At 46.9% G+C, this 27,637-nt stretch overlaps 1 protein-coding gene across 1 annotated transcript; it reads right to left on the bottom strand.

The window, feature by feature from the left end:
• Positions 1-25,830, bottom strand: STK32A (serine/threonine kinase 32A). The gene is made up of 13 exons (XM_042016098.1): positions 25,706-25,830; positions 23,049-23,225; positions 19,135-19,190; positions 17,984-18,135; positions 16,990-17,163; positions 14,379-14,416; positions 8,000-8,089; positions 6,655-6,752; positions 4,722-4,838; positions 2,872-2,997; positions 1,809-1,937; positions 1,399-1,463; positions 1-1,127 (listed from the first exon to the last, which is right to left on the bottom strand). Exons 2-13 carry the CDS (start codon positions 23,098-23,100, stop codon positions 1,040-1,042), a joined length of 1,185 nt encoding a protein of 394 aa, XP_041872032.1. The 5' UTR covers positions 23,101-23,225; positions 25,706-25,830; the 3' UTR covers positions 1-1,039.
• Between the last annotated feature and the right edge of the window lie 1,807 nt (positions 25,831-27,637).

Consider the following 27,637-nt stretch of genomic DNA (forward strand, 5'->3'; position numbering starts at 1 on the left):
TTCATCATGCATTCACTATATTGCTGAGAATGGGAAAAATGTCAAATAAGGAGGTGAAACCTCAGGCCTGTCAAAGCATTTAAATAATAGCATAATTCCCGCCATTACCGCAGTAGCAATGCTTTGGCCAATCTCAGTCTTGGCAAGACCACATCAGCACTGCAGTTTTTCCTGTAAGCAGTCCCTGCTTAAATCGAGTGTTGTTTCAGTGGTAGAGAGATTCAAAATACACATTCACATTTCCCTCTTGTTTTGGAAGCCAAACCCCATCAGATTCAGTGAACTCCAGCAGTTTAACATGATAGTGAATGGATTTTTCAGGCTAGACTGGTAAAGCATCGGGATTCACCAGTGCCTGCTTGTTACCTCTTGGTGTCCACATCTGTCAGCACACCGACCACGCACCATGCCAGCCCTGCTGGGTACATGGAGAGAGGGCTAAATGGGCAGGAAACCTTTGCTGCCTCCTCCCAACTAAGGAAGGAGCTCATCTTCAGCCTCCTGTGCCCATCCTCATAGATGGTTGCAGGAGCTGCCTGTAAGCAAAGGCCACTTTTGTCACAATGCATTGGTGAAGACCCTGCATCTGAGAGCCACCTCTTCCACCTCAGGCAGCCAGCCATGAGCCCATCCATGCAGAAATCCCAACCTCTGCAGAGCCCTCAGGCACGGCACAGCTGTGGTCCCAGTACCGCGACTGACGTGGTGATGGGCACCTCTAAGCACAATGCAGCTCAGCTTCTCGGTCACACTGTGGCAGTTGCCTGCATGGTGACACCAAGAGCTGCGGCAACTGCCAGCCAAGCCAAAACAGTGGATACTGTCTTATCCATTGTCTTGTGGTCCCATTCCTGCCACCAGGAAAGGCAACATAACAGGATCTGAGTCTAATCAACTGTGGCCCAGCTCTCCTCTGTGCCCTGGGCTGTTGGCAGGGTCCCAGCAGCAGAGGACAAGTCCATGGCCCAACACTGTGAAGGTGCATGGGTTGGTGAGCCACAGCCCCACGAGGAGGTCCCCTGCATGGGCTGTGCTGTTCTCAGAAGTGGTTGTTCTGGTTGTCCTCCCTGTGTGTACCTCCACTTTTTGTCATGGTCTCTTGGATGCTGTCATGGTGAGGTCTCACCCTTGGGGATAGAAAAGGATGATTGAGTTGTGAGGGAAAGCCCAGACAGTGCCAAGACCCCATAGTGGCACAGCCACCTTGGAGCACCCCACTCCCTGGCATGAGCTGCCACTCACTCCACAGTTCCTCGAGCCCTGAGCCCCCCAAGCTCCTTCAACACAGGGCCCCCACAGCCTCCCTCCCCAAGCTCCCTCAGCCCTGGGCCCCCCAAAACTGTCAAAGGCTTTGGCAAGGGCCAGTGCCTCTTTTGCTGCCTCTGAATCAAAACTTACTTTTCTCTGTTGAAAACAATGAAGTCCCTCTGGAGCATTTCCAGGTGCTTCTGGAGGTGGCTGGCCTTTCACATCAGAATGGAAAAAGAAACTAGATCAGGAATAAATTCACAGTTGACACAGAAAAACATTGTAAGGACAGTTTCAATGAGACATGGCGATATGTTTAGGCACAGAGCATCTTTAGCCCTGCAGTGGGGAGAATGGCATTAAGGCTCTCCTCTTGCAGTAAACCTGTGCATGCACATTCTGCCTTTTGCCACAGGGAAGACGGGGGAGAGTTTTAGGAATAAACTCGATCACAAGGGGAAAAAAATTATTCTGTTCAGTTTGCTGTGGTCTTGCTAGATGGCAATCATTGAAAAATGAAAGACCTCCTTGACCACATGCTTGTACCTGCTTGCTCTCACCTGGGATGAATTGCTTTTGCTTGTGTCTTTCTCCTTCTTAGCCAAGCGCTTTTTTTTTTTGTGAAGAGGTTTGGATTCCAGGATCATTTCTTCCAGTTCAAAGGCTGGGTCACAGTTCAGTCTGCCTTTCTGGAGGGGAGAGAGAGGTGGCCTTAAATGATCAGAGCCTGTCTTAAGGAGTCTCTTATAAACTGGACTGCATCTGGGAGCGGAATTTTGTAAAAAAGATGGACTCATTATAATTTCACATGCAGCCAAGAGCACTGGCCATACTCCTGATATACTTTATCAGTCCCTTCAGCTAGGGGCCATATTCAAGGCGTGACAGTGGCTCCTTTTGTGGTCCTGCATGTACTCTGCACTTTGGATGCTTTGGAGTGGCAATGAGGAGGAGGACAGTGTCCTGGCTGGGTTGTGCCTCTTTGAGAGTAGCACAGCAGCCAGCAGAACTGGTCTTCAAGCAATACAGAATCGTACCCACCACAGAGAAACCCAGAAAAAAGGGTGGATATACAATTAACAGATATTCATACTTCAGCCCAACTTCTGCTGAAAACCAGTTGGAGCAGTTGGACTATTCTCTGTAAGGGTTCTGTTACTTGTGTGCTGTTTTAATTCAATTTAAAAGGGCCCAGAAACACTAATCTAGTGTATATGCTATTTCCTGTTAACAATGAGGTTGTTAGGGGAGGCATTACAGGAGAAAACAATTCCCGTAAGATGGTGGGTGATCCCCAGGCTGCTGCTGAGCCCATCCTGGTGCACTGGGTGTGGGGAGCAGCTCAGCATGAGAGGGCTCACAGGCACTGTCCATCCCACACAGATGCACAACCCAGTGGGTTCTGCACCCAGAAATTCTGGGAACATTACAAACAGGGCATGTCAGTTTTGGGGCACCCACACTACAGTCTCCCTCCACTACTCTTTGCTACACTGGGAAGAGACAGCTCTGCCCTGGTCACTCTTTTTCCCTTGTGACACCTCATGCTTCAGTGGAAATTTGTCAGAATGTCCCATGTCCCAGTGCTGGGTGTGAGGAACCTTTACACTCAGATGGCCTTACCATGGGAATGAATTCTGGCATTACTCTTTTCTGGAGAACAGCATCCCAGTTCACATCAGACAGATACGGGAAGGACTGGATGTCCTTTAGCTGAGAAAAACGTTTCTCGGGGTTCAGCTCGAGCAACTGCAGCAAGAGTTAAAGGGAAGAGATGAGACCATCCCCACAGCATACACATTCTGTGGAGCAGGGCTAAGGACACATGGCGCCAGAGACACCGCATCAGTGCTGGTACTTGGACCAGTGCCTCTCCTGCTCTGGCACGTACCCTTCACCAGGGTACGTGACAGGCTCACAACCTCTAACTCTGCTTATTCCCATTTTTACGAATTACTTTTATCCCCATTGCAGGAGCAGGCAATGAGGCAGTACAGTGGCATTAAACAATTTGTCCAATGTTAAAAATAAGCATCTGTTTGGAATGGGGAGTTCCACTCAGGCCTTTGTGTTCTGCTTTTAATACTGGATCAGTAAAACATCCTCTTTTTTCACTCTACCAAAGTATTAATTTTATTCCAGTGTGAATGCATGCCTTCACACTGCTTATTTTCATCATTTTTTAACATTGCCGTAGGGATTACTTGTGTGGAAGGGAAGAGTTGAGGTTGGCTCTGTTCAAGGATTATACATTGCATAAACTCTGACACCATGCACTCCTAAAACAGAGCAGGAAAACCAGAGGATCCAAACCCTTTGGGGAGGGTATAGGCAAAGTGACTCGCACAGCCCTCCTCATGCTGGCATGCAGCCAGTTACACAGCAATGTTCCCACTGCCCAGATCCCTCTGCAGAGCTCTGGACTCCAGCCTAACACCAGCACTGCGGCTCCACGATGATAAGCATCTGCCTGGGACGTTAATAAATACAGAAATCCACAGGGGATGGTTGAGCCAGAAAGGAGCCACAGTTGACTTCATGTATAATACATATGGCTGTTAAACCAGATGCAAAGGAGCACTGGGAAATTTAAATAATTGTGACATTGTATTATTTATTCACAAGGGAGCCTCCATGGTTTGCAGCCTGCTGTGGTCCAGGGAAAAACTTCCAGCATAGCAACACATAAGACATCTGCAGTAAATATCCCTGTATTACTGTTAGGCTTAATGAAATACTGGCTTCATTGAATTTTCAGCAAATGGAGATATTCTTCAATTTTCTTCCTGGAAAATACACCATGATTCTGTCTCAGCAAAGAATTGACAGCCTCTTTTCATTAAAATGTTTGATCATCTATTTCATTAGAAATTATAGAATACATATACAAATTATTTGGAACAAGAAATAGTTGAAAGCTACATTAAGTACTACTTTATTGCCCACACTGATTTGAAATTAAAAAACTATTTAAACTTCCCTAAAATTTGCTGCCAGTGATGGTATGCAGGGGTTAAGTGCTCAGTTTTGCTACCACTGTTAAGCCATAGTCTTGTTTACTGAAGCTATGGCTTCATTTCAAATGGGATTTCAGCTTCAAAATGCTTCCAGTAATGATTTTAAAGCAATTTTGATAACAGCTTTATTGAAAAAAAAATTGCAGTGGTGCATAAACCACATGCCATCAAAGGATTTCAACAGTCTCAGCACTTCTTGAAAATATTTCCATTATTGGGAAAAAATTGCTGAGAATTAAAAAAATTTAATTTTGGGGCTAAATTTATTGACACATATATCAATATCTGCTTCTAAGTCAGTTAATTCCCAAAAGCAAAGTTATAGAGGAAACTCTGGAAGCCAAGGTTGCCCATGTCACCATTTGCAAGGGCTTCCCACCATGTAGTGCAGAGGCTGCAAGTGGCAAGAGCACCGGACACTTCCCAGCCCCTCGCCCGCCCTGCAGCCGCCCTCACCTTCTTGATCAGTGACACCATGTCCGGGGACCACGCGGCAGGGTACATCACTGTAGCTGTCTTGAACACATGAGCGATGTCATCTGCGGAAGTGTTGGACCGAATGTGATATGGCCTCTGTGGGAAACGCCACAAGAAAAGCACTTGAATTTATCTGCTTTTTCAGACTCCCTGGGAAATCTGGTTAGAGCCCAGAAGCTTCACACAATCTCACTGTCCAGTCCGCAGCCTCCTGTGGGACATCTCTCCTTGTGTGACCATGGCTCAGTTGAAAAAAACAAAATGTCAGCAAGAACTAAGCTAATAAGTAGGCATTTAACAGCAGGAAAGGCAGGAGCAAACCCCAGAAGTCAGAGTTATCAGTGGGAATTTGCTTGGTCTTTTCAGTGTTTTTATCTTACAAGGCTATGACACAAAGTGCTGTGGTTAGAGCACTCCTGATACTTCACTCGTGCTGGGGACAATGCCGGTGAACAGGAGACAAATGCGTCCCAACAATAAAATCAGCTTGGAAAAGGATGTCCCAGGAAGGGTCACCAGCCTCAGGTGGGCGTCAGGACGCAGGGTGACAGTCCCTTCTGCCCCATGGCCAGTGTCATGTCACTGGGATAGGTGAGCCATTGCAGAGGAAGCACATGGTGCAGTGGAACACCAGGGACTCCTCCTGCATCAACATGCAGTGTACAGCCAGTGACACTGCTCAGGTAAAGTCACCTCCCTGTTTATTTTCCATCTACAAAAATTCTGCTGCCTAACCTGGAGAGAGAACTTAAAATGGCAGAGTGTTTCCATCTTGAAAGTTTTGATTCACAGATTTTTACCTTATTTTGGGGGGAAGACGGCAGGAGGGTATTAAAAGTACATTTAAAGAATAGTAGCTATAAATAGTGAGATCAGATCAGGTGCGGTGTGCTTGACATGTGCCAACGCTAGATGGACCTCATGGTCTCCTTTCACTTCCCCCACGTGACAGCCACGCAGGTGCCACCATCTCAACATGGCTGTGCCATCAAGTATGAGCACAAAATAGCATTTCTGCTCCTGCCTTTAGAAGCAGTGCCATCAACGAGATGCAGTCCTGCCATTCATTTAGCATTATATGTGGAAAACTCAAATATTACATTAAGATGTTTACAGAGAGTGCATTGCCTCTCAGTTACCTAACAAGTCAGACAGCCACATCTCCTCAATGTCTGCTAAACTGATCTCTCACAAGTGAGACACACAAATTCGACTGAAAAAATCTGTTCATCAAAATGTTTTTCAGGCATTCTGCAAAGACTGATGATAGAGTTTTTAAAAAACATGTTTTGCATACTCATACTAAAAGAAGCTTCAGAGCCTCACAAGATTTTAAACATTCCTCTTTAAATTACATTCTTTTGTTTAGAAGAATGTAATTTTTAAAATTTTGTCCCACTTTTTTACACAACACTTCCAACACACTGATGTATTTGTCTATCTACTCGGCTCCCAACGTTGCCCAAGTCAGCAGCAGAGCCCTGATGGCACAGGCAGGGATTGGGCTTTTCCCATCATTTGCTCCAACAGCTCAGTCTTGTTACAACAGCAACAAGATTATTTTTTCAAGTTTTCTTTTTTCCTTGCAGGATAGAAGCTCCAAGTAAAGGACACTGCAGCCCAAACTTCAGGAGCTATTGCTTGTTTGCCTTGTCCCACTTATACCAACCCCGGGGCCCTCAGCCACAGTGGGGAACTGCCACAACATGCTGTTCTGTATTGCAGCAGCTTCTCTGAGCTCTTAGCCATGATCACAAGAACCCTGGTGAAGATGTGGTCTCTGCTTCCTCTGCTGTAATAACCCCTAAAGCCTCGAATTCATCTTGGCTGTCTCATCTCTGTTATAAAGCATTAACCTTCCCAACAGCATGTCCAAGGACAGAGAAGGCCAGGCCATGAGCCACACACATACCCGAGTCCTGAGCAGCTCATAGGCAGTGACTCCCAGTGACCACCAGTCCACGGCGAAGGAGTAGCTGGTGGGTTTTGTGGAGTTAAACATTTCAGGTGCTGTAAAATACAGGGGAGAAAAAGTTGCCTAGCTGCAATCCCAAGTGGGAACGAGGAACACGGAACACCTGACCCATGCCCTTCCCGTGCTGCCATGCTCCTGCACCAGGGCCACCCAGTAGCCCCAGAGTCCTCTCCACGTGAAACTCTCTGTGCTTCTCTGCCCCCAAGGCCCCAAAAGAACAAATTCCTTTTACTGACACAGGAGTTCCCATCATTCACAGTAAATGTCCTCCAGAGTAAGCACATTCACTCAATCTAGGCATAAGGTGGCCTGAGTATCTCTTCATCTCCCTGGTGAAGTGTCTCTGCCCCTGTCAGAGCTCAGCAGATCTGCATCTTGGGAAGCTGTTCCCATCCCACTCATCTCTTTGTTCAAGCACTTCAGTCTGGCAGAGCCCAAATCCAGTCTCAGCCATCAATGAAAGCAGCTCTTTGGGAACATTAATATGCAGCATAAATGCAGACATGGTGCCAACTGCATCCTTGGCATGGAAAACCAAATTTTAACTGAATGAAGCCTGAGAACCACAGCTTTTAATGGGAAGCGGGGGGAGGGACCAACTGAAATGTTTTTTCTTAGCCATTAGATTTTTCACTAACGGGAAAAAGTACTTCAGGGTTTTTGCACAACCTGGGAGTCAAGAATTGCTCTAAACCAAACAAAACAAGGAGCAATGTTTTCTTACAACCACTCACTTGGCCTAAACACAGAGTAATGTTAATTTTTAAAGCAGTCATTTCATATAAAAATTCAAATTATTGCTAGTGGTACAGCAGCATAAGACTTTCGTGCTGATGTACTGAGGGACCAAATACAAACTGATGTGCATAATTTCCCTTCTCAAGGGTAGCAGGAGTATTTCATCATTGCTACACAATGCGACTGCTGCTTGTGAAGTGCTTGGGGATCTCAGGAGTGCAACTATCTTAGTTAATAATCAAATCCATGCTGTACAGTGTGGCATTATGGCGCTAAAATCTGTATTCATGGTATGCTTGCGTCAGTAGATGGACACACACATTCCCCAGCTGCACTGAGGCATTTCTGGAGAGGGACTCCTGTTCCCACCCTGCGTCTCCTCTCCAGGGTTCCCCTCACTTCAAACTGTGTATGTTTTGATGTGGAACAGGAAGAAAAGGGTCCAAACTCTAATCAAAAATGTCTTCACTGTGTACCACCACAGCAGTCCACCCAAGCCCATAGAATGGTGATTCAAGAACATGCAACTGCCATTGGTTCTCACCCATGTAGGGCTTTGTGCCAGCAATGGTGGTGACATGGCTCTCCTTTGTCAGCATTGTGGCGATATTGAAATCGGTGATGTGCACATGTCCTGAAAGACAGAGGCTAATGTATAAGATGGTTGGTTTTAATTTCACACAAGAAATAGCTCTGAATCAGAAACATAAAGCAAAATACTCCATGGAAAGGAATTTCCAGGAAAAAAATTCTGGTGGGAGAACTGATAGAAAATACTTCAGCTTGCAGGCTGCTTGCAGATGTCTCTTGTTTTTCCAAATATTCCCTTATTTTCCCTCTGGGGAACCAGAAAATATAAGAGTTCTCCAAGAAGTAATTTAGTGATGATTGTTGTGAGTCTTCCTGTATTTTAGGAAAACTGCACTTTTCTCACAGAAAAAAATTCCACTATGTTTAAAAAAACCCCAAAATCTTGAAGTTCAGCTCCCTAGTTTTTTGCCATCTGGTGTTCCAGGTATTAAGCGCTCCCTCCATTTTCCTCTTTAGAGGATGCCTCCAGAATGGAACCAAACACCTTTAGCAGGCAGCAAGAGTCTTGCACAGAAATTCAAACATCATGAAACTCCCTTGGGGGAGGAACAGGCTCTGCTGCCATGCCTATAATATGCACAGCTGCTGCCTGTGAACCAAAAAAGGAAATAAAAAAGGTAGATGTGATCTGCAATGATGAGAAAGACAATGCTCCCACTTAGCTCCTGCCTGTGCTTTTACTTGATTTTTTTCCTAAGGCATTTAATTTATTATTCCTCATTAACTGAACCACTGTCAATGAACGGAGCAGTCCCACAAGGTGATGCAGGTGATCAGACACAGCTGGCTGCACAGAAGCAAGTCTCTCTGAAACTTGTGGTTTGGTTCAGGCGAATTTTCCTGATCAAAAGCAGGCAGGCTCCATTTCCCCACCTCCTGCATCTCCTCAAGCACTGAGCCCGCTCACCCCTGACAAAGGTGGGTTCACTGTCAACACATCGGCTGTTCTGTTTGTAGTGTTTTGCAGCATTGCGCCCTTGGCAGTAACAGAAGGGAGCTGGATTGCTGCTGTTTCCACTAACCACAGAGGTCGAAGCAAAGCGACTTTTACTGACACAGAGGCTGTGACACCACCTTCCTCAGTCATTAGCTTCAACAGCTAGAAATTCACTGCTGCACTAGTTCATGAGTCAAAGCAGAGTAAGATCACCTTCATAGGTCTAAAAGTTGATGCTCTGGCAATAAACTTCTGTTGTCTTCTCTGGATGCCATGAGCATTTCAGTAAGTATTTATGACTGTGCCTATAGATCTATTCTGTGAGAGCAGCAATACAAGTTGCCTGCTGCAAATACCTGATGTAGCTGGGAAAACCTGGGGAGTAAAAGTAGAACTTGTGATTTCACCTAAAATCTCTGTATCATATCCATGTTCCCTCTGTTGAGCCATGGCACTGCTGGGAGAGCATGAGCCAGACATCGGCACTCGCCTCGCACAGAGTCCCTGACAGACCTATGGAGCCCTCCCCACTACTTACGCCATCCACTGGGCACTCAGTCCCCCAGTCTGCCCACTAAAGAGTGGCATCACATTGCTGGGGAGCACTAGGGAGGAAGAATGATATCCAACTGCCCTATCTGGCTACGTCCTCTGCATCCTTGCACCGTTTTCCCTTTCAACGCTAGCTTTCATTCCACTTTGTGAGAAGCTGTTTTCAGAAATACGAATCGTAAAGGCTTATTAAGAATTTGATATTCCAAACACAAATGTGACTTTCTCTGGATTCATCTTCTAAATTATTCACTTCAAATAAATGACAGGTTTTATAAACTAGCCCACTTGAGAAATGACCAAATCAAGCCAGTGAGGCTGAGGAAGGGGGTTGGGGCAGTACGAGGCTGAACAGTGACAGAGAGCTACGGGGTGGGAGCTACTGGTGCCCACAATGGATTTACTGGGGGTTGCTGCTGGGTCAAACCTTAAGGCTTGTGTCTTCCTGGTTGCTTAGCATCTCTAATTGCAGCCAGTTCTGAACCAGCATGGCCAGAGCTGCACTCAGGCACCACATGAGGCTTCCCCAAGCCCAGCCTGCCTGAAACTGGCATTGCATGATCAATCACTGGGTTTGCCTTAAGGCAAACAATTTTCTTATCGTATTTTACACCTTTGTTACTTCATAATTCCTTCATCTTTCTAGAACATCTTTAGTGCAAAAAATATAATGCTTCTGCAGATTCATCCAAGAAAACATTTTAAAGAATATGAAACTAGAAACCCCAGGAGTTATGGAGCATGGAGGCTACTGGAAGGGTTTTTTTTCACCTGAGATGAGAGAGCAAATGGGCCACGTGTGCCATGCCTGCATTGGCATAACTCACCCATTACAACACTGCCCTTGAGTTCCTTCCGGCAGTAGTACAAGCAAGAATACTGAGCAAAGCCATTACAGGGCTCTTGCAAAAAATCTCTGTTTCACTAGAGATAAAACTGAGCCTTTCTTCAAGTTTATTAGACAAATGACCTGGCCAGAATCTCCTGATTAATTAGTCACAACTCCTGGAAACTGCCATCTGTTATATTTGTTCATTCCCACGTGAGCTATGCTGTCACTGAATCAAATTGATGAACATGTCTTTAAAGGAGGAAATCACTTTGTGCTTGGAATGGCTGCTGGATGTGTCATCTGCTGAGGGCTTTTTCATTGGGGGGACCTAATCTCAATTTGTGATGTTGAACAATGGCTCTTTCCTTGCACAGAGAGGTATTTGTCTGATATTCCACTTCATTTATGGCTCATGTTAATTCCTTGGCTGAAATTGATACGGTAATACAGAATGTCACCAACCAGGTTGATGGAGGCAAAAGTGTCAAGTCCATGACAGTCAGTGTCAGGATAACACATTTCAACCAGTATGTGGCATCATGAGAGGCATTAAAAACTGGAGCCAGCCTCCTGCACAAAGATTAAGTGATGTACACAAGGGCTCCTGTAACTCCCTTGGCTATTAACACCCACAAAAAGGGTGCTGGCATCTGCAAAAGAGCTGGGGGCCTTTCCAAACTTAAATCTGAAGGGGTCACAGCTGGAAACGAGCTTCACAGCTGGAAAAGTAGATGCGCCAAAGGGCAGGGTTAAGGGACAAGAGGAGTATAAAAATATTAAGGACTGAAGTCTGATTGCTGAAGGTCTTCAGGTCCTTCATAGTCTCAGGGGACTGGTCCCAAAAATTATAAAAAAATTAATGTTAGTAAATTGCATCTGTTTTGTGATCCCAGGTGTGAAAGCCTGGTGATGGGAGAGAAGAGAGAATAGGGAGCTGCAGCTCTGCGCCACAGGGAAAGAGATACTGAAAAACAACCATGATCTATTAGGCTAAATATAGATAAACATGCAGCTACAATAGCAGCTGCCTTGGGGACAAGAAAAAAAACTCTGTGTGTGTCCAAAGCTTTCTGTATGCCTTGGAAGACAAACCTTTGCGGCCATGGATGAAGAAAAGGAATACTACAAGTCACAGACAAAAGGACATTGGAGTCAAGGGTATGTCCCCAGAAAAAACACTCTGAAACCTCTGCAATAGAGAGTTAAAAAATCACAGTGAACAAAGAATAGACTCAAAACTCATCCTGAATTGTAGTGTCATTAAAGAAGTTAGTAGGTTGTGTCTTTTTGGGCTGAATGCAGCTGCAGACATGTACAGAGCCTTTTCCTATTTTTTTTTTCCCTCTTCAAGGAATGCTGACCTACATTCCCACAGCCATGGTGATCCCTCAGGAAGCTGTGTCATCCCAGTCTGAGGGGCACAGACGTTCTGGGAGAATGGTGATGGGTCACCAAAGCATCGAACTGACCAAAGGCAGTCCCACAAAAGACGGGCAGCCTGGAGCCCCAGCAGTGCCAGGAGTCTGGCTGGAGGAGCAGGTCCCCAACACATCAGGGAGGACAGAACTTTCCACAGTCTGTGTATGGGGCAACAGCCAGAGAAGGACTGAGCGAGGCAGGACAGGGGCTCCAGCACCTGGAGGCAAAGCCACTTTGCTGCCAGCTCCTAAATAAATAATCAACCAGTGCTCTGAAATTAGAGGTCGTATGCAAACAGATCGAGCCTGGGCTCGATGCTGCCAGGCAACCCTGGTCACACACACCCGGTCACAGAGCCAGGCAATGCCTCCCTTGGGAGCTGCGGCATCTCTGCTACAGCCTCTGAAGTGATAACAAATTCAGGTATGCCTCTTCCCTGCACTGACTTTTTCTCTTCAAGCACCTTGCTGTAACTGCTAATGAAAATTTCTCACAATAAGCCAGTTACTTGGATTTTTTAAAAAATATGAGCTAACAAAATGTTTCTCTAATGAATTACAAACCAATAAATACCAGACAACTCTTCACTGCGAGATCTTTGCCAGGAAAAAAATGTGACTGAAGGGCCATGCAAGGATACAGTCAGGAGTTTTGCCCAAGAAAAACTACAGAAAAACTGATAGCAACATTTATAACATACCCAGCCCCAAAATCCTCTTCAGAGCTCCCTCCCCATGCCAAATGCTCAAGGAAAAAGAAAATACATGAATGAGGATTATCTATTGCACCATAATTAATTCTGTTTGTGAGCACACACTGCACAAACCCTGCAGTGACACAAGCATTGCCCTTCAAATGAGGCATTTTGAGTAAGTTTTAAACAAGACCCAAGAAAATGTTAAAATCAGGTGTGCTGGGCAACAGACCCCAAGCAGCGCCAAACATATGGTCCCTGCCAGTGCCTTGTGGGGACACCATCAAGTCAGTCAGCCAAAAGAGGTGTTGGTTAAAACACCAAGGCAACCCCAAAGCATCACAGGTTGCCCAGTGCCCTGAAGGTACAAGACACTGCTGCTCAAAAAGCAAGAGACAGCGAGTGGAGCACAAAAGGATGGGATGGTGTCATAGGTTAGCAAGCATAGTCCCGGAAGGGACGTCCTTGCTAAGGGGTGCTTACAGTTTCCTCTGGGAACTGATAGAACCTATCAGCTGGCCAGTTTGAATATGGACAATTCTCTAAGCCACTTAAAGTTGTGATCACCTCTGTGATCCACATTTAAGAATAGGCAAACTCCCCCTCCAAGCTCTCTCTCGTTTCCGGCGCTGGGACAAGTGGCTGCAGGCCCCGTGTGGGGGCCAGCGGGCCCGGCCAGGCCCTGCCTGGGCCAGGCCGGGCCGGGCCACGGCCATCCTGAAGCCATGGACCTGTTCCAGCCGTGGAACCCCCCCCACTGCCTTGCCGTGGGCAGCCGGAGCGGCTCGGCTCTCCCCCCTCTCCACTGCGATAAGAAAAATTCAACATTCCAGCTGCAAAGCTGCAAGGCCGAGGTGAGATTAACCCTTTTACTGCTGTGAAGAGCTGAAAACCTGAGGGAAGAGAGAGAGGAGATGCTTAAAGCTGAAATTCTGTTGTGAAGCTATGATATATCAGAGTATCCTGTTGTAATTTCATGAAGATATGGGGGGTGGAGTGTTCAACTCGTGAGCAAAAGCACCTGCGCTGAGATAGGCAGATGCTGACGCAGCTGTAATTTCATGAGAAGTTTGGACAGGGAGAGATGAACCAGATGAGGACTTTTGCTCCAAAGGGGAAAGGAGAAAACCTCAGTCCGTAGAGATGAACCAGATGAGGACTTTTGCTCCAAATGGGAAAGGAGAAAACCTCAGTTCCTAGAGATGCTCCCAGAGATAGTCCTAACGATGAAGATGATGAAGACCCTTTGCTCCCAGGGAAGGAGAAGGGCCTCTGTTTTTGTTTCTGAACGGCTCAACCTTAAAATTGTACCCCAAAAAACTTCAAGAGTGGACCCTCGAAAGCAGTTGCGGGAAAAGCTGCAAGTCGGGGGAAAGGACTCACACGCAGGCAGAGAGACTCCTCTTCCTAAATGGACTGAACAATATTTGGAAGTGGGCGGCTGTCTCGTTGTGATAATGTTTTCATAGCATGAGCAAGAAGAGACTTCTCTCTCTAAATGGACTGAACAAGGTTATTATGGAAGTGGTAAACAGACTGAACATCTCAAGGGTTGTCTTTTCACATTGTCAGTGGGAGAAGGGAGGAAGGTGGGGGGAGGAGGAGAGTTCTGAAGGTGGTATAATTTTTTTTCTTCTTTTAGGTCTGTTAATAAACTTCTTTATATTCTTTCAAGTTTGGTGCCTGTTTTGCATTTCTCCTAATTCTTATCTCACAGCAGATAAACAGTAATGAGTATTTTGGACCAAACCACTACAGATGGTCATGCTCCCTGTTAGGCTGAGGGAGAGAGAGCAACCCCAAAGGATGGCATCAGCAAGCACGGAGACTACAGCTTGGGTCTCCTCTCTCTGACTGCTTTTATACTTATGCATGACCACAAAGCACCTGGCACTTACCGTGCTCATCCAGTAAAATGTTGTCGGGCTTGATATCTCTGAGAAGAAAAGCAGAGGAAAGACAGCCATTAGCCTAGAGAAGTGAGAGGAAACACGGCTGCAGGCACCTCAGGAAAGCCCAGGCTCTGGGACCCTGGCAGAGACACTGTGCCCTCAGAGCCTCGGGGCTTCTCAGCTCTGATGTTCCTGTTTGATTTAGGTGTAAGAGAATGACTAATCAAACGGCATCAGCAGCAGTGGGTACCCTTCGAAAGCTGCAGGGGTTGGGGTGAGCAACACTCAGGTCTAAGTCCACCCACAGTTAAGTTAGAGCTTCTTTTAATTGTTTTCCTCCTGTTACTTTTCAATCTGTTTCGATACTGTATTGAGAAGGGTTCTCCATTCACTCAGTACACATTAAATTATTGTAACATCTCTGTTCTAGATACAAATGGGTTACCCACAGGTTTTATTCCTGAGTAAAAGAACCCCACAAAATATTACCTATAGCAATGCTGTAGGGAAACACTTTCACCGAAGGGAGAAAATGTACACCTGATACTCTGATACAGCTGTGTTCACCTGAGTGACTTTACAAACCATTACCTGGCTTTAATGAGCTCATTACACCAGTCCCCACTGAGCACCTGGCCAGCTGATGCCCCAGGGAGAAGGTCCCAGCCGAGAGGCAGGCAACAGGTGCAGTGACCCTGTGCCAGCTGGTGCTCCCCACCAGGCCCAGGAGTTCCAAGTGAAGAAATGAGCACATTTAGGATTTTATCTTTAAAAATTCAATCCTTAAGACACATTTGAGTTCTCCAAGCCACCTGGAATCAAAACCCCACAATATATCTACTTGTCATCTAATAGCTTACAGGTCTCTGGCATCTTGTCACCCAAACTACTTCCAGTGGGTTATAAACATTTGTTACCTTCCTGGTGCCATCCCATCATACAGGTGAATATGGGGACAGGCATTGTTACCAGAGCACAAGGCAGTATCAGGTAAGTGGCTGATTTTCCCCCTAAGCACAGAGAAATGGTTTCAATTTTTTTTTTTTTATTTTTTAATTTCTACTGTGGCTGTTTCTGATCGCCCTCAGTCTGGCATGCAGCCTCTGGAATTACACCAGCACAGTAAGATCATTCTCAGGATGCAAACAATGACCAGAGATAATTCTGGTTATTGTTCTTTTGTATACTTCTTTTTTATAAACTGGTTATATCATTTCCTAACCTAAAATATATTAATATTTCCCCTTCTTTTACATCCAGGTGGGAAATAATTCCAGCCTGAGTTTGCTGTCTCTGAACAGTTTTGTTCAGCCAAACAAAGCCATTGCTTCCCTGTCTCCTGATGTTCTCAATTACAGCTGTTTCAGTGTAATTGACTCAGCTGAATCACTTTATCAATCAAATACTATCCCACTGGGTTACAGTGTTAATTAAACAACTTGCATTACAGTGTTAATTAAATAACTTGCAATTTTTACAGCCTGCCATACATGTTTTGTTGTACTTGAGTTACCTTAAACACATGCAGCTGTGTGAAAAGCACAATGCAATCTCACCTGCAGTTTCTCCCACTCCTATTCACACTGGGGCAAAGATCCATGCATGTAAAGCACAAAACAAGCAGCATGAAAGAGGAGACTCCTGAGAATGTGGGAGCTGACCCCAGCGCCCAGCCCGGACTGCAGCAGAGCAGAACTGCTCTAGGCTCTTGTGGCTGCAGGGACAGGCAAGGGGTCATTCTGCCCTCACAACCTGGACATGGCAGCTGGACACTGTGGACAGGAACAGGCATTCATCCTCACCAGTGTGTGCCTTACCCACTAACAAACAGGACCATTTTAATTTTACACTTTCCATGCTTAATTCTTATACTGCACAAGAATGCTCATGTGGAGTGGTATTTCTAAATGAAGTGACCTCCCTGCAATTACTGATGCTATAGTCCCTCCCTGTTCATCCTCCCTGACAGCAGCTAACTTGGCTAAACTCTTGGGCCCCCAAGGTTTGTGCTGTCCATGACACCAGCAGAAGAGCTGTGTGTCCATCCATCCAGAGGCAAACCCTGCTTCCCAGCCAGGGGAAACCTCTGCCTCCTCTGCTATTCTGCAAGTTTTCAAAGGTATGGGAAAAGCTCATGCATTTTTTCACTGGCCATGAGAAATTGTGGTAGCCAAAAAGAAACTCTCAGCACTTCTAGAAAGGGATTTACCTCATACACAAAAAAGCTGTGTTTGGGACCAGTCCTCTTATTTTGGTGCAATACAGACAGGGGGGGCAAAGAGAGACATCTTCAAGCATGAACACAGGAGTTCTGACTGCTGACACCTACCCTCCCTGGACCAGGATGGATATTAATGAGCTACAGCTAATTAAAACCTATCAGAGACAATTATTTGCAGGATCAGCAGACAACCAAATTTGCTATTTCCCAGCTACCCCAGAGGGAGAAGTCAGATGCTCTCTGCTGTATATGAAATACTTTTCTTGGGGAAGCCTTATGTTTCACATAAAAGCAAATATGTGGGAGAATATGTTGTTTATCACTTAAGCTTCTATTTGTCATTTCACATCAAAGAGGAACAAACCTGCCCACAGCATAGCCTGTGGCCTGGCTGACCTGTGGATGATGTGCCTACTCTGCAGGTAGTCAAGGGCCAGCACCAGCTCACAGATGAAGAGTTTCACAGTTCCCTCTTGGAACCGCACATTTTGTTGGAGATGGTAGCGCAGGTCCCCTCCAAGCAGCAGGTCAACCACCATGAACATATCCTCTTCATCCTGAAATGAGTACCTAAAACAGCATACACATGGTTCAAGGACATTAGCACTGAAAAATGACAGGTAATAAAGGAACCTCTGGGAATACTAATCATTTCTTGGAATTTTTCACTTGAGAAATTACAATTTCATGACCTTTCCATGCTCCGTTTCCCACTATTGTCACACTTATGATGACATTAATTTAGTCTCAGATCCATAAGATCTGAGAACAGATTGCACGAACAACTCAAGATGGGCCTTCTGCCTTCTCTGAGCACCAATGGGAATTGACCACAGGAGCAATGCAGAGGAGCCCAGGACCAGCACAGCCCTGCCCAGACCCCCAGCACTGGAGGTCTCTCTGTCAGGCACTGGCTCGCATGGCAGCAGTCTGTCCATGAACCCATGTGCTCAATACAACAGGGGGGCAGCTGGTCTCTGCTGGTCCTCTGTACACGACCTCATTTGATGGACTGTGTCTCTCTGAAAGGGCCTGACAACCAGCTTTCCTCATGGATTTTTCTTTATCAACATCCTGATTGCTTGATGTGATGAGCAGCACTACAAGCCAGACTTTTAAATGCAGGTGCAGTTATGGTGATAGCCAATACCTGCCTGCAGGGACACTGCAAAGGAACACATGAACAAATTATCTTGTGCTGTCTGCAGGGGACAAGGGAGATAACTGCTTGTTTAACTAAACAGGATTCCCCTGAAACAAGAGCCCCAGTCAGTGGAACACGCCAGCTGCTTTCAAGACAGGCTTGAAGCATATGACGAAGGTCCGGTCTCGAAGGTGTCTGTAATTGACTGCACTGACTCAACCAGTGAGCCAAGGAGCCATGTCTTACCATAAGTTAACCAAGAAAGGGTGTTCCAGGCCCTGCATAATTTGCAGCTCCTTGAAAACATTTCTCACTTCATTACGCTCCACACACTTCTGTTTGTTCATGTATTTCATGGCGTACATCTTCTTGGTGTCAGTCTTTTGCACCACACAGACCTAAGAGAGCAAATCGGGACAAATCAGAGATGATTTGTCAGCAAATTGGGGCAGGTAAAACCCAGTGACACGAGTGCTTTCCAGCAGCTCTGGCAGTGCCCACAATGCCAAGGCACAACTCCACCCACCGATGCTGCAACACTGGACACTGCCTGGGAATCTATTGGGTATTTCACCCAAAGAGAAATTTCTGGGGGAAGAAGAAAGGAAGGAATTTATCATCACAACATGGGAGACAGGGAATCACAGAGAAGTCAACATTTTATTTAATGCCACTCAGTAACCATCATGTCCATCCCTCCCACACTAGTTACTGTTGGGAAGAGCCCCCTCCACCACAGAACTACAGGTCAAACACTGGGACCAGCACCTGATCCTCACTTTCCTGAGAAGTGTCACTCAGTTCACAGTTAATCTTGGGCTTTGTTTAAGGGGTACTGGGCTTAGAATTTTAACCTTTCTTATATGTCACCCAATCTAGAAAGAAACATGACTTCAAGGAAGGCCTCAGAACCTGTGAGAGCGCAGCACAAAACAGGCTTTGTTTACATAATAGTTCAGGAGTTTGGGAGGAACCTGATGCTTAATAACAAACACTGTGTCTCACAGAGAAACATTTAACACATTAAATAATGTGTTAAAAAAACTTGCCAGGATTTCATGTTGATTGTAGTTCTTTATCAAAAATGCATCATGATGTTCAGTGCTGATTTGTTGAGAAATAATAGAAAATGCTTTTTCAGAAATCTAATGAAATTCAGATCATTTGATTGATCAGTTTCTCACTTTAATCTCATGTAATATGATTTGTGGCCACAGAATGGATAAGGAATTGGGCTCTGATTTCCTCCTGATGACCAGGAATTAAAGCTCAGGTCAAGGCTCACTGATAGTGCACGGGCTTTGGTTCTGTACTCTCATGTGAGCCTCCAACTCATCCATTTCCACTCAGTCACATCTCCAGCTGTCCACACGGTGATTAGTTCCCAAAACACTCACTTTTCCAAAGCTGCCCTTCCCAATAGCTCGCAAAATCTCAAAATGGTCGAAGGTAACTGCAAGAAAGAGCAAACATTTCAATATTAAGTGGCTGAGCAGACATTTGATAATATTATGTTATTTCTACTTTTTCTCCGTATGAGCTGAGAAAAATGAGGGATGCTCTGGAAATGTTCTGTTCCTTTTGAAGATTTGGGTGTTCTTTAAACTTGGCGTTTAACAGGGGGGTTTTTTCTCTACAGTTCAGCCATGAAGGCAAGTTCCTTAGGTCAGCCTCTGTCAATGGCAGATCAGGCAGGAAACCACCAAGTGAATGTTCTCACTCTGCCCTCCTGCACTGTTAGAGATATTAGCCTCACCTTGCTCCTGCTGAGAACAAATTCAAGGCTGAGTCCATAAAACCCTTGTATCACATAAAGATACTGCCATTACCTTTTCAGGTATGATGGCACAATCTAACCATAGCAAAGTTTGAAGTGACCAGCTACAGCACTCAGAAGGAATGCAAGCTTTTAGGCACAGATGCCCTTTCTCAAAGCTGGAACAGCTGTAAATATCAAAGTAAATAGAAACCGATGATGATTGAGAAATGGATGTTTACCAGTCAGACCATCTGGGAGAAGGGTGGTGAATACCTGCAGAATAAAAAGGGAGAGTGAAGATGCTTATCACCTGCAAGGAAAGAGGAGAGTGGTGCCCGCTTCGGGGAGAGGTCAGCTGCTGTAGCCCCGTGCCATGACACACAGCCACAGCTGTGGGGAGAGGGGCATCTCTGGTCCCTGGCACTGGGACCCTGCATGGAGCTCTGCAGAGCAGGGCAGACCACAGCATTAACAGCTGGGCAATAACATCTGGAACAGCTGCAAATCCAGAGGAGTTAAGCTAGCAGCCACATTTTGTATGTTCACACCCTTCATCCCTATTGTCCTTTACAGGAATGCTTTCATGAGCATGTTCACACCCTCTGCCTTCTTGTTGTTTAAGACTGAGCTGGGTGTAAGAAAGCTAAGTTGCATACTTTATTAAAGACTCTCAAACTAGGTGCAAGCACATTTGCACTTCTCTCTGGTTTAGCTTTCCTACTAGCCCCAGCTTTCACAGGGAACTAGTCCAGAGTCTTGCTCCCAAAGAACACTGAAATTCGTGGTGTCTGAATCAGGAACCAAACATGTACTCTTCATTCTGAATCCACACCTACAGATAAATCTCATTTCCCTGCCCGATAGCATATAAAGAAAAAGCCAAAGCTTTTGCCCTTCAGGGACAAAATTCACATACTCTGCCAGCTCAGACAAACTGTGTTTAAGAGATGCAAAGAAAGATAATACAATTGCCATAAAGAAGCAACTGGTGTATAATCATGAAACACTGTTTTGTAAGCAAGGGGTCATATTTCTAAACCAAGGTTTAAGGAACAATATTTAGGTAAAAAGACACGGTCCCTAACCAGCCACAAAAAACATCCTTAGCAAAGACCAGTCAACGTCGCCGAAATCCCCAGGCTCATCTGTCAAGCCAAGTCAATGTTTTCAGGGCTCAGGCTCCCCCATCCCTGTTGCCCACCCCAGCACAGCACCACATGGTCTGTTACAACTCATCTTCCTTTTCTCACTATTTCCCCAATTTTCACTGTATTCTCTCCCTGCCTCTCTCCTCTGCTCTGCAGCCTCAGGAAAACAAGTACTGCCACACGACTGGGAACAACCATGCCAATCCCTCCATACCGGGGAGCAGGATGTGACACAGACCCAGGCAGAGGAACAATAACACAGCTGATGCTCTGCTTGGTCCAAGGGAGATTTAAATCCAGAACAGCTGCTGGTGGGCTGAGCAGGACAGCACCAAAGGCCCACAGAATGATGTGCGTCCTTCTCAACCTGCTACTGTCCTCGCCTGCTATTTCTGCTTTATCTTGCAGCAAACTTTCCCCCCAGCGGGGGGAAACATCTGGCTGCCATCCCCCCAGGACACTTCCTACACCCTTCTGCCCAGGACCAGCACAAACAAAATCTGGCTTTTTGTATGGTTTCATCTTGACTACACCAGGAATCAGATCACCTTGTAGCCTTGAACCTTCTGTCTGGTTATTACATTTTCTTTTCATTTCACTTGCTCATTATCCACAACTGTCTGCTCAGAGGAAATGCTGAGAGAAAAATAATCCTGTCACCCCACTTCAGCTGAAGGTAAACAGAACCCTTCAAGAAGTTCAAACAGAAATCATGGTGCCACAGAAAATAGTGAAATTATAGCAACAGCAATTTGGAAAAACATGCAAGAATTGTTAGGACTGGAAATGGAGCACCTACACCACTCGTGCTATTCCACCGACTGTCACAGGTCCCAAAGAGAAAGTCTCCCTGTGGCACAGCTGCAGAGATGGGACTGGTTCCCACCACCTGCAGCCTGGGGGAGGGACCTGCCCATGCCAGGGAGCAGTGTGTTGTTTCCTACTGTACCCAGAAGCTCTTAATTAATTACAATTTTAATTGAAATCAGAACGAGCACAAGATTGTGACATCTAACGTGACATAGCCTCTGGTCACCGATTTGCAAGATAATGGAAAATTCCCTAGGGGACATCTCTGCTCCAGCTGGGTTCCTCTCCCCTCAGTATAGTAAAACATGACTAATTAGAGAAAAAATGTGCTACCACTTTTCAAATTTGTGCAGGGCCATGGAAACAGAACTACACTAGTCTGCATGCTGTGTCAGCATGCAAGGGTGGCCCTGAGCCCACTGAAACCTAACAAACTGACAGTGAACCACCTGACATGGTCGGGACAGGACCTTTCCTGGCATTGTGTTTCTCAGTCACAGAAGCTGATGCTGTATGAACACTGGACCCAGAGAGAGACCCAGCAGAGACCAGCCACTCCCAGGAAAATCCCACAGCCAGGGCACATCACCCTGAGGAAGGTGGTCAGGAACAGAGCTGCTCATTATCCCGAGCAAGCGTAAGTGGTTGTTTATGAGAAATGCCAATACTGAGCATTTAAATGCACCAGGAATAAAATCTCCAGGAAAACCTCACAGCAAGGATTTCTTTTGCACTATAGAAACTGGGAAAAAATATGAAAAACAAAGAAAAACTGCAAGCAGTTGCATTAATAATTTGGAAACTGAAGCTGGTTTAGCTGAGCAGCTGCAGACTGGCAGTGGCACCTCATGGCACATTGGGACACTGGTTGATGGGGTATCCAGCTCCTCATATATTTTATGTTTATTACTATGTATTTGTATTTATCTACATATGCATATTGCTGTACCTAGGTAGAAGCCCATATCGCAGTCAGCAAGCTGACTCATGCAATGGCAAATACATTTATGGAGCAATCTTTCACTGACTGTCTCTCTAATCTTGGCAGCACCAGGGCTCTGGCCTCCAATACTGCTCCCAGCAGTACTTTTCCAACTCTCCTTTTCCAGACAACCGAGCCTGCAGGCTTGGCCTCCCAGTGCCTGCAGGCAGCCTTGCCCAGCTGGGCAGCCACCCGGAACACCCACAGGAGCATGCATCACTCCAGCCACCTTCACACCATACTTCCTACCAGTCCTCCCTACACTGAGACCTCCAGAACGAACCTCTCTGGCCTCCAGAGCAGCAGCATTTTGTCCCTGCCTTCGAGGTGCCTGGCAGTGTCCCAGGGACACCTCAACACCAAACCTCTGCTGACGATCCTGCTTTCAGAGCCAGCTGCTGGGAGGGGAGGCAAAAGGACCCCAACATCAGATCGCAGCTCTGTAGGGACCACGAGCACACTACTGCTGCTACTGCTGACCTCCACACACCTCTGCTGACCCGGGATGCCCAGGCACTTGCAGCCTCAGGACAGGTGCTGGCTGTGACCCTCACAGTCAGTCTGCACTGGAGAACTCTGCAGTCCCAGACAACAACCAGGAGAAGCTCTTACCATCCTCATTCCCATCAAAGGGTGGTGACTTGCTGGAGGTGGTTGCCCCCATGATGTGTTCAGCCCAGGCTCAGCACTTTCCACTCCTCTGGGTTCTGCTCCCACACTCGAAGGCTCTGGTACAGTGCTGATGTGGGTCAGTCCTGTCAGACGTTGGCAATGTCCTGCTGATGCATCCTGGAGAAGGCAGGAAGCAAAAGTTCATCATCAGTCAGGATGAAGAAACATTTACAGCTTGCGAATGTCTCACTGGAGATTCATTGCTCTGAGGACAAGACTGACTGTCAGGGAAAAGCACATTGTAATGGAGCTTACTAGAGAAACCAGTAACACCATAACCTTGTAACTCAGATCAGGACTGCTGCCCACTACAGGAAGGGTAGAAATAGACCAGCAGACCCAAAGATCCAAGGATCTGGATCATGTTTGCTGTTTCATCCAGCACCTATTTTGTAGCTTCAGGGGTGACTAATTGTAGTGAGGTCAATATCCAAGATAAATGAACATACTGACTTGGCTAGATAAAAACAAAAGGCACTTTTGACTACTGAGGTCATGTGGAAGGGTAAAAGCTATGGAAGAAGAAATTCACAGTGTCAAATTTTTGATTTAAGCAGTTACACAAGTTTTTCATTTGGGACAAAATCATACCATTCTGGTATTTTTAATGAAAAGATTTCATGTAAAAATCAAGGTATAGTTTCCACTCAGGTTCTTCAGAATTTTTTTTTGGATATGAACTATGAACAAAACAGAAAACCTGATTTCTGGCTTGGTGCTGGCTGCAGTAACTGGCTCTCCCGTCCCACTGCAAAGGGACAGGAATTTTCCAATCTCCCCTGACATATATAGGAATGCTGAAGCGTAGAACTCTGTAGAATTTAGTGACACTTGAGAGAGCCTGAACACTCTCTGTAGGATACAGCAGCCACTATGTTTTTAAAACATTCACATGCAATGCACCTTTATGTGCTTGTTTTTGATACTGACATCCCTGTGACATACAAGTTTATTCCTTGTTGGAGGTACAAAGCCCTAAAAGAACAAAATGAGGGAGTAACAGTGCAGCAAGATCTGGACTGGGTCCAGCCCAGAGCATTCTCCAGGGCATCCGTATGTTCACTGAACATTTTCTCAGATCTACACTCCAGAAACGCCTACTAACTAACTTCACTTTACTTTAAATTAACTAAATTATGTTACTGAAGCAGAAAAGGGAGGAATCATAAGAAAGATGCTGGAAAAAAGAGAATTACTGGGAACTGGGTCTATCATGGGATACTATGAGTTACCCCACCAGCACACCCAGCTCCTTCTCTCCAGCTAACCAAAATAAAATCTGAATTTCCCACCTCAGAACTGAAACAAGATTCAGCAATAAAACAAATGAAGCAGCAAATGTTTATGATTCCCATCAATGCTTCTGAAGAGAACAGATCAAGCCTTTAGTCTCAAAGCCACAGCGGTACCTCTTTTTGAGCTCCAAAACTTACTCTTCAGAGGAAAAATAGACTTTCAGACACAACAGCCATAAATCAGGTATTCATATCACAGGTTCCCAAGGAAACTTTCTTGCACAGCAGTTTGGAGCCGAATTCGTTTTTGAAAATACGTCAGTACATACAAGCTCTGAGGAAGGAGTGCAGATATTCCCTGAAGTTAAGCTAGCCTGAGTAATAATTACAAGGATTTGCACCTTTACAAAGTGTAGCTGGGGTATGGTAATGATAAATCTTTCACTGTTTCCCACTGCAAAGTCACAAAATTATTAAAATCATTACTTTTCCTCGGGCCAAGCCTACTAAGGCTTCCACGCTAACATCATGCTCAGTCAGACCCTGGTTCCATCAGCAGCGTGGCAGCAGCTCCACTCCGCAGTGCTCCTCATCAGTCACAGCGGGAATTTTTACAGGCGTGAAGGCAGCCTCCGGCTCCCAGCCCCGGAGCCCGCAGCACACCTGCACATGGCTGAGCACACCTTAGTCCCAACAGATGAATGTAAACCCAAAGCAAAACACAGGAATCCAGCCACCTGCGTGGTTTGCACTCGCAGCGCGAGCACGATGTGCTCTGAGGGGGACGGGAGCGCAGGGGGACTGAGGGAGGGGCTGGAGGTCCACCCGAAGGACGGGCAGCAGCCGCACCGTTGGAGTCATTCCTGATGGGGACTGCCGAAACCCTGGATGGGGACGGCTACCTCCAAGGGTTGGTTCACAGACCATTTCTCTCACCACCTCTGCACTACCCGAACACTGCTCGGAGGGAAGCTGTGGCTCCGCCAAGGAGCCGGGACTGGGCGTTGACACAGCCCGGAGGGACATCACCCTGAGCTTTGGTCCCAGAGGAACTAACGATGACCCTGAACTCCCCCGCAGCCACAACAGCGTTGGGGAAGGACGAGAGCAGGTGCTCTGAATTTCACCATCAGTGCACTGGGCGTCTCCTACGGAGCTATCGGTGTCTTCTGCGGTTCTCCTCGCCGCAGCCAGGCCCCCGGCAGCACGGCCCCCGGCCCAAATGCGCTGCGGGCAGCGGCGGGGCTGCTGCCGGGGAACCCCGCACGTCCCGAGCCGCCGCCAGCAGTGAGCGACCTCGCCCCCCCACCCCGCCCTGCCACGGGGACAGCGGATCAGACCCCGGTCCGGGGAGGCCCCTACCTGGGGGGAGCGGAGCGCAGGGGCCGCGGCGGGACCGAGCAGCCGCCGGCGCGGGCGGCAGCAGCCGGCGGGAGGAGAGGAGCCGAGGAACCGGAGCAGCCCCGCCCGCGGGGTCCCGGCCGGGCTCGGTGGCGGCGGGAGGAGCCTGCGGCACCGCGAGCGACACTCGCGTGGGGCCGCGCCACGGACACGCCGCCGCCCCCCGGGGCCGCCGCGCCGTCAGGAGGGTGTCCCTGTCCCCGCCCTGCGGCGAGGAGCGGCAGTCCCTCTGATGGCCCCACCGCCCGAACTCCTCTGCCGCCCCTCGCTGCGGGGTTATCCTTTCTCTTCTACAAGCGTCGTGCCGTGACTTCTGCTGTTTTTGGAAGGGTGATACAGGCTCTGCTTTCCGTGCCCGGGTGCATACACCCCCGCCTCGGGGGACAGGTCACATAGGGGGATCCCGTCGGAGCCTAGCCTCGGTCACTCTGATCTGGGTAAGGCCGAGTGCCGGGGTCACGCTGCCTCCCCTTCCTGTTCGCATTCCCACTGTAAGGATCCCATAGGAAGAGAGACACCTCACTGCCCACCCCATTGTCCATACTCTTCGGACACTGGCTTTCCCCCTCTCATTCCTGAGTGCTAGGAGCAGGCTCAGACTCCCAGGGCTCTAAGGGAGAGCAATCTTTGCCCCAGGGAGGACAGAATTTAGAGCAATTACCCAATTTTAGCCGTATTCATGTATTACTTGGAGAAGAACCAATAAGCCGAAACACAGCTGGGGCTCCCCTAAAACTATCTAAACCAATTCACATTGTCTGAAATATAGACCCGTGGGCTGCAGAGGGAGAAAGAGGCTAGATTCCTGCAGAGCTGGCCTGGACCAGGGAACAGCTGTCCTCAACACCCAGCTCTGAGGTGAGGACACGTACAAGGGCTCCCGGGCCAGGTGAGCTCTATGTCAGGACACCAGCTCCTGTCCTGGGAGATGACCTGCACAGCCCTACAGCAAGGATGGGGATCCAGCAGTTACCACGCAGAAGTCAAGTAACAAAGTGGTTTAAACTAAACCATCTGTGGTGGGTAGGATAAGGTGTTCATGCTGCAGGGAATGGTTAGTGATTTATCTACAGCTCCAGCATCAGGGGATGCCCAAGACTTCCTTCCCAGCCCAAGGTCAAACTTTACCTTTCAGAGGACCCACCTGTGGTCTTCTGCATGTCCAAAGCAGCTTTTCCTGAATAGACTAAAATTTGCTGGATTGAGAATCCTTTCTATTTGACCTTTCACATGAGTGATTTAAATGAAGTTTGAAAATTGTTACCTTAAGTAATTAGAATTCTTTTCTAAACATTATTCTTCAGATTTTATTTCCAACAGAAGCTAGAATCCAGGACAAATCCAATAAAATTAGTGGACTCAGTTGTGGAAACGTTACAAAAGTAGTAGTCCAGAGTTGGTCCCTGGGTCATCTGGAGAGTTTCAGGATCTCTGTATGTTGGCAGAAATAAAATATTAAAGCCTAATTGCTGAGTAAGCCAAAGAAACAGCAAATGAGATAACAGAAGGCTCTTCTGCAACAGCTCCTGTGAAACAGCCAACTCTGTTCCCCACAGGGCAATGGGAGAAGACTGCTCTGCTTGGTGCAGCAGAGGGATTAATTTTCCATGGGAAACAGAGACCCTCGTGTCCTAGAGCTGGGGCTTTGGTCTGCAATAGAAAGAGGGCACACTTAGAAAAAAAAAAATCAGTAGAACATTTCCCCCAGTTTTCTCAAGAAAACTGTACTTGTGAGTGTCAGCTCAGAAACAGGAGGCATGTCCCAAGTAGGGGAATTTTTTCACTCGTACTAGAAGAAGAAACTCAGGGAACTGAAGTGGGCTCTCTAAGTCACCCATCATGCACAACAGCCACCTCCAGCTTTCCTGGCTCGAGAAATGGGAGAGCCATGGT

The sequence above is a fragment of the Corvus kubaryi genome, unplaced genomic scaffold (genome assembly GCF_017639235.1).
Source record: "Corvus kubaryi isolate FWS band 111438036 unplaced genomic scaffold, C.kubaryi_AGA036_p1.0 split3-37374, whole genome shotgun sequence".
NCBI classification, from domain to species: Eukaryota; Metazoa; Chordata; class Aves; order Passeriformes; family Corvidae; genus Corvus; species Corvus kubaryi.

Excerpts from the sequence above, each read along its gene's own strand:
- STK32A (XM_042016098.1), bottom strand. The coding sequence starts at position 23,100 with ATGGGGGCAACCACCTCCAGCAAGTCACCACCCTTTGATGGGAATGAG. Across the intron at positions 8,090-14,378 it reads CATTTTACTGGATGAGCACG|GACATGTGCACATCACCGAT; the intron begins GTAAGTGCCAGG and ends TCTGTCTTTCAG. Across the intron at positions 4,839-6,654 it reads ATGAGCTGCTCAGGACTCGG|AGGCCATATCACATTCGGTC; the intron begins GTATGTGTGTGG and ends CGTTTCCCACAG.